The 7,543-nt window shown below is 30.4% G+C and overlaps 1 protein-coding gene across 1 annotated transcript; it reads right to left on the bottom strand.

Moving 5' to 3' along the window:
* Positions 1 to 5,199: 5,199 nt before the first annotated feature.
* LOC126657047 (uncharacterized) lies at positions 5,200 to 7,190 on the bottom strand. The gene is made up of 2 exons (XM_050351669.2): positions 5,528 to 7,190; positions 5,200 to 5,417 (listed from the first exon to the last, which is right to left on the bottom strand). Exon 1 carries the CDS (start codon positions 6,810 to 6,812, stop codon positions 5,529 to 5,531), a length of 1,284 nt encoding a protein of 427 aa, XP_050207626.2. The 5' UTR covers positions 6,813 to 7,190; the 3' UTR covers positions 5,200 to 5,417; position 5,528.
* Between the last annotated feature and the right edge of the window lie 353 nt (positions 7,191 to 7,543).

Genomic DNA, 7,543 nt, shown 5'->3' with positions numbered 1-7,543 from the left:
ATTATAGAAAAAATTTAAAAGCGTAACGAATTAAAAAATATATTTAAGTAAGCCGTCACATACCAATCATTAGATGGTTCGTCATCAAGAGATTTTTCACAGCCATCGATACATGTTTCGTCGCCATCAATAGATATTTCCTCATCATCTTTTGCATTCAACATTTGTTGAACAAGATGCTTGAGTTTGCTATATGATTGAGAAATGTTATCAATTTTCACCTGTTGATTTTGAATTTGGTCATTTAGTTCTTTAACTTGCTTTTCAGTCTCAAACTTCTCTGCTTGTAAACGAGCTTCAAACTCTGATTCTTTAGCTTTTATCCGTTTGGCTCCATATCCGAGTCCACGAGCATAACCAGACTTCGGTATATCCAAAACCTTTTGTAGAATTTTCCTCCCATCAATTGCAACGCCTTCCTCGAGTGCTTTTGAGCGAATAGCTTCCATTTGTTCCTAATTAATTAAATATGCTTTAATAACACTTTATAAAATTGTGTTTAGATAACTATATATATAAAAAAAGAACTTACGTATTTATCTCCAGCTTCTGGGTCAATCCATGAGCCGTCTTTTTTACGGTGTGCTTGACTGTAGAGCCTCATTTCAGGTGGCTCTTCATCAATGACTTCAGATGTTTCCTATAACGTTCATACAATTGATTAAAAACTAAATGATAAAGAATTTAAATACGAAATCAAAAACAGATTACATATAAACTCATATTTACCATTTCATACAAACGTTGGCAATAAGACTTTGATCCCGAAGTGTGAGAAAAGGTCACTTTCTTGCGATTATTAATGTTTACAGTGCTTCGAGCCTATTATAATAAAGCCAACACATAAAGGTTTTAAAGGTACATATCATATTATCAATAATAAAAGTTTTATATAATTAGATATAAACTATTTTAACCAAAATAGTAGAGATATTCGTATCTCAGAAGCATAACTCGTAAACATGCAAAATACTCGGCGAAGTACAAGCATTTTCTCGAGTTATGTTAATTATGTAGACATCTGAACTCGAGGTAAGGCATAAAACTCGAAGAGTTTCAAGCCTTTCATCGAGTTTGAGCTTCTCAGATATGAACTAACTCGAGGAAGGAAAAAATACTCTACGAGATCATTCATTCCTCGAGATTTTCATTTCTGTATAAGCTCATTTTCGTGGAGAGGCTTTAAACTCGAAGTGTTTCAAGTCTAACCTCGAGTTTAAGCTTATTCAGAGTTAAAATAAATCATGAAAAGGCTAAAAATCATTTAATATTGAAATACTTTGAACAAACCTCGTATTTTCGTTCAGAACACAATATGTGAAGCTAATTTAGATATAATTGGAAACATACTACCAACTAATTAGATAATAAAGTACTCATTTTTAGCAAACGATATTAGACAATCGTATATAAAATTGAAACATTACCTTAAAGTGTGCATGTTCATCAAAATGTTCACATAGGTTCTTCCAATCGTTAATTTTTACATCCTTGGGTGGATGTTTTTCAGCTTCTTCACGAGTAGGGAACGTCTTATAGTGTAAGTGACACTGATACTTGAAATTTCTAAATCGTCTAGCCATCATTCCATATACTACTTCTCTTGCATGTGGATCACTTAAATCAATCTCAAATTCACCCTATCAATAAAAAAACATATGAATAGTCACATATTATAAGAATACAATTATTCGAAATAACAAGTATGCTATAAAATAATTATTAATTTTACCTGAATAGTTGTAAGTAAGGCTTCCTTTTGTTCAGCGCTTATTTGAGACCAATAAAGTTTACCTAGCGGTGCCATTAATCGAGTGACAATACCAATTTCCATTTTGAATATCTTTTCTGAAGGACCAATTGGTAATCTATTTGTTTTTGCAATCACAATTCCACCAATTTTTGAACCATCTTTAGTCATTTTTTTAACTTCAAATCCTCTAGCTTTACCTCTACCATTCTTTTTTGGAAGAGGACCTAAGAAGTACAACAGTTTACCTCATGTTAGTTTGCTTTTTGTTTCCAAATTGATATGTACCTTTTTAAAAAAATAATTTATATGCAGTTTGTAAACGTTATAGTGACTGAATATAAACTATATGTGAACCATAAGTCAACCTCAGAAAACAAAAAACAAACACAGAATGGAGAAATACGTAAGAAATACAAAACTTTACCTCATACTAGTTTGCTGCTCTATTAAACTTTATATGTAATTATCATACTATTTTAAAATTTCATATGTATGTCTTATACTATTTTTAAATTTAAATGCAGTTTTTAAGACGTTTTTGTGCCCAAATATGAATCTTATGTCAACCGCATGAAACACAAAATAATCACAAAAAAGAGAAAAAAATTGATATGTATGTCTTATACTATTCTTAAACTATTTTTAAATTAAAACACATTTCTTTTTGGGAAGAAGACCTAAGAAATACTACAGTTTATCTCATGTTAGTTTTCTTCTCAATTCAAATTGATATGTAATGCAGTTTTTTATAGGTTTTTGTAACCTAATATGAACCTTATGTCAACCGTATGTCAACTTTAAGAAACACAAAATAGAGAAAAAAAAAACGAATTGCAAAAAATATAAGGTAAAAAATAACTTGAAAACAATATTTCCATTCCAGAAAAAGCATTGAAACACAATTTCATTTGTTAATTATATCAATTCACTAAGCAAAATAAATGAAACACAAAATAAATTCAACCTAACCTTCATCAACGTTTGTTGGTTCACCGGACATGGTTTCAGTTTCACCATCCCTGTTAACTTCAGCAGCCACTGGTATTGCAGTTGAATCATCACGGTGGTTGTGATGTTCAATACTATTTGGGTTTTGAATTGGAGGAGACGGAGATGTTGTGTTCACCAAAGGAGGAATAGGTTCCGACTCAGTTTCGGTAGTCTGAGATTGTTGTGATATATTTTTCATCGATGGTTTGTCATTCCCCTTCCTCAAATGAGCTTTCAGTCTAGGTGATCTTTGTAATTCGTTAAACGATATAACTCTTTTTCTAGTATTAAGTGACATTGTTCAGAAAATCGTTGAAACAAATTGAATTGAAGAACAAGTATGGTGAGAATTGTTTGTAATTTTTTTTATGATCGATATTTTGATAAGAACAAAGAAACCACTTTATTTTGTCATTCAACAACGTGATTCCTGCAATTATGGTTAATGCCAAAGAAGTTTCCTTTTAGAGGGAACTTCTTTAATTAAAAAATTAAATAAGGAACAAATTATTTTCGTTTCCCTCTCTTTTTTTTTTCGTTTCCCTCCTATTTTAATATTTTTTCCCTCCTAATAAATTCGTTTTTAAATTTTCCTGATTTGATTTGCCAAAATCGTGTCAAATCTAATCAGTTTGAGATATATTCTGAAAATCTTGTTGGAGAAATATTGTTTTTTACTCGAGGTAGTAGAGAAAGTCGACGAGTTTTATATGTTTCATCGAATATATGCTCTACTGAACTCGTCATAACTCGATGACATGGAAAATATTCGACGAGTTTAAACAATATACTCGAGTTAAAATCTATTTTTTTCAACTTAATCCAAATATCACCACTTTCCTTTAGATATAGAAGCAAAATGCAAAATAAAAAGTCTTTGTTTCCCATATTAAAAGCAAAACAAAGAGTCTAATGTTGATAAATGGTTGTTTTTATGCTTATTTATGATTAGATATCAAAAATTTATGTGTTATTCAACGTAATAGTTGACCACTCCATTTTTATCGCTCTAACATAAATATTTCAAAACAATATTTTGTCTTAATTTTTTTGGAGGTAATATATGCCTTTTGCAAATAAATTGCAACAATAAGAAATTTTTCCACTTTTGCCTATTCTTATAATTTATTTTAATGTTTTTAATTAGTATAATTTGAATTTTTAATAGCTAAATTTATTCCGTTGAATATGATTTTACTCGCATAACCATTATTAAAATTGTATTTTAGGGTTTAGGGTTTAGGGTTTAGGGCTTAGGGTTTAGGGTTTAGGGTTTAGGGCTTAGGGTTAGGGTTTAGGGTTTTGGGTTAGGATTAGTGTTAGGGTTAGAAAAAACAACATTAATTAGCAACATTCAATTTTTTTTAATGACCGCTAAAAAAATAAAACAATATTTAATTTATTTTTTTAATGACCGCTAAAAAAATAAAACAATTAATATTTTATTTAGTTTTCCAAGGACATCCATTTTTCATATCGTTGACATAAAAAACCTCATGTATACTTGAGAACTGAACACGAAAGAATGATTTGTTTCAATTCCATTTTTACATTAACAAAGCAATGTGGCAAAATTTACATGAAGTTAATTTTATGAATTTTGATAAAAATTAAGAGAACTTAAAATATACGTTACATGTGCCTCAATTTAACGTTGCATGTGCCTCAACTTACGTGAGATGTAAAAATGAACCTACAACTTCAACCTACTCGTAAAATAAGACATGATTTCATCACAAATAAACTAACTCGTTTTTAAGTACATAAATCTCAAATTCATGTACATATCTTGCAACCAAGCACTTTTGCAATTTTGAAAACAGATTGGTTCAGGCAGTACACACTTTAATAATCACAAGTTATGAGTAGCACACACAGACATGTTATTATGTCGTTGCATTCTATAAAGTTTATACATTTAATAATGTACGTAATTTAAAATTTTATGAAACAAATTATCAAAAATATATAGATCATATCATAATATATTAATAATTTTAAATGTTTAAATATTAAAAAATCGACTCAACCAAAAAATAAAAGCTTAAAGACTGATGTAATCAAAATATTAATTACATATTTTTAAAATTTAAATATTTAAATTTGTAAAATATTAACATTTATTCAAATTTTCTAGATCATAATCCTTTTTTCTACGGATTTAGATATTTAAATATTAAAAATTGGTGGAAAAGAAAAATAAAAGCTAAAAGACCAATGTAACAAATTAATTACATATTTGTAATTCATAAATATTTAAATTTATCAATTTTTATTCTTTGGCTTTATAAGAAAAGTAATCAATAAAAGTCATCTAACTATCCTAATTTATAACAATTTAACAAACTTAAATTTAAAGTTTTGTCAAAAAAAATATTAGTGTACAATGATCTAGAATTAACAAGTGTTAATATTCAAATTTGATAATAGCATTCAGAAATATTCATACTTGGTAATAACATTTCAGACCTACTAATAACACATGAGTTTATCACAATTAAACCTACTTATGTTCAAATACATAAACCTCCAAATTCAAAATACTAAATCCATAATCAACAGCTATGCATATACATCTGCTCCACGTCTTCAAAACTGCACCTCCAAGTCTCCAAAACAGCGTATCCAGAATTAGATATTTAGAACCAACTATGCAATCAGCCACCCATCTTATCTGCAATTTGGAAAACAGAGGATATTTCAGGAAGAAAAGTAATGCCCTGAAACCAAATGAATGACAGCATATAGATATGAAATAATCAAAATATTTTGGTTGTTACTAACCTTAACTCTCCGGTGTATGTGGAGGTGAAGGATCATGTGCTCCCAAGGTGCCGAAACAAGCCTTCCATCGGCGATGTGACCTTCGTTGTTCTCTTTTAATCTCTTCGATAGATGTTTCAATATTAGTCAACCTGGACTTTGTTTCATTTAACAAAGAAAGTACTTCCTCTTCAAAAGCTCCCCTTCGCTTCGGCTTTCTTGGTCGCCTCACTTCCTCCTCTCTTGGTTGATCTATACCGACATCATCCCTCACCACCTCACCTTGACCATTCTCGGTTTCCAGTTCTCTACTTACATTATCCTCATCTTCGTCACAGTCATCTTCTATTTCTGCTTTTCTTCCCTTTCCTCTTCTCGGCTGGCCAGTTTTAATTAAATAACAATTTCGGTCCTTTACATTCATCAATTCTCCATCCATATCAAGAATGTCGGCTTTACGGAGCATAGTTTCATTAAGATACGCATCCCCCAAACATTCCATCTTATGCAAATCATCCTCATCAATAGCACTATGAAGCAATGCTATACAAGTTACTAAATGACCATTTCCAAGTGCAACTTTAGATGATGTTGCCATGGTCATCATGCTTTTAAAAATTAAGTGTATGAAATCAACACTTTTTGCCGAACGTCGCACTAAATAGTCAAGTACTAGTAAATCATCCTTCGTTACTCTATTCGACTCCTTTTTACCACATATAGAATGACAAAGGAATTTATGAAATATAAGATATGATGGTTCAATTATGAGTCCATTAGGAGCTTGTTGTAAATCGACCGAGTCTTCACCGGTCAATTGCTTCCATACTCTATTAACATCAAAATTTGAAGGACAACCTCTAATGCCACCTTTAGGCAACTTCAATTTCTGATTCATAAAATCATACCCTATGCTATAATCAACCCCTTTTATTCTAAAAGAAATTGCTTTTTCATTCTTAGAGGCATAATTCAAGGTGGTATAAAATTCTCTAGTTAACTCTTTATAAACTTGATACTTACCATGTGCAATAAAATTTAAACCCATTCTACCAACTATTTCATCAATTTTTGATTTCAAACCCATCCTAGTCAACAAAGCATAATCAAAATATCTAGGTATAACAATAGGCTTGCGTGAAATAGTTTCGTAACGAATACCTTCTTCGTCGGAGAAAATTGGAAATGGGCAATCATAATTTGAGGACAAATCTTCTCTTGTAACAAATTTCGGAGGCATAGTTGAACTTGATGATTTCCCTTTTGAAGCAACTCTTTTAGCTCGTCCCTTTGTTGATGCCATCATTTTGGTTAATGATTTGATAAGATTATGATAGCAATTTGATGAATTTAGAGGCTAGGTTTCGGGTTGTGGAATGGGGAAGATTTAGAGAAATTTTTTTTTCACTTGTTTTGATTCTAGGTTTCTAAAGAAAAGTGGGAGGTTTAATTTTCAATTGCAGTAATTTTCAAAATAAATCGAGGTGGGTCTAAATACTCGACGAAAACAAAGCCTGAAATCGAGTTTGGCATAACTGGACTAGCATAAACTCGATGTTAGGTTTAAACTCGTCGAATATTAACCCATCATCGAGTTTATGCAGCACTGAACAGAAACAAACTCGATGTTAGGCTTAAAACTCGTCGAGTATTTAGCCAGACATCGAGTATTTACTTGTCCAGTTCTTTATATGCACATACCCTAATTAAAATAATAATTTTAATCATTTAAATTATTAAAACTATAACAAATTAATTGAAATCTCAAAATTTTAAATTATTGATTTCATTTTTTTACCCTTGAAAAAATGCCTCTATTGAAAACATTAATTTATTTTCAACACCCTTTAAATTTTTTATTCCAATTTTATCCTCATCTAAGGTATATGTCTCTTTAGTGTGTGTCTAATGTATCATATAATTTACCTCTCCTTTTTTCATATAGCGGGAAATACCCATTTGATATTGCAAAATTTGATTTCATTCCTAAATAATCAAAACTCTTTTCTTCCTTCCTAATATGCCGTGTTCTTCTTT

This window comes from Mercurialis annua, linkage group LG7, assembly GCF_937616625.2.
Source record: "Mercurialis annua linkage group LG7, ddMerAnnu1.2, whole genome shotgun sequence".
Lineage (NCBI taxonomy): Eukaryota > Viridiplantae > Streptophyta > Magnoliopsida > Malpighiales > Euphorbiaceae > Mercurialis > Mercurialis annua.
The sequence above is the reverse complement of the archived record's forward strand: the minus strand, read 5'-3'. Positions and strand labels throughout refer to the sequence as shown.

Coding starts and splice junctions, on each gene's coding strand:
- LOC126657047 (XM_050351669.2), bottom strand. CDS start 6,812: ATGATGGCATCAACAAAGGGACGAGCTAAAAGAGTTGCTTCAAAAGGG.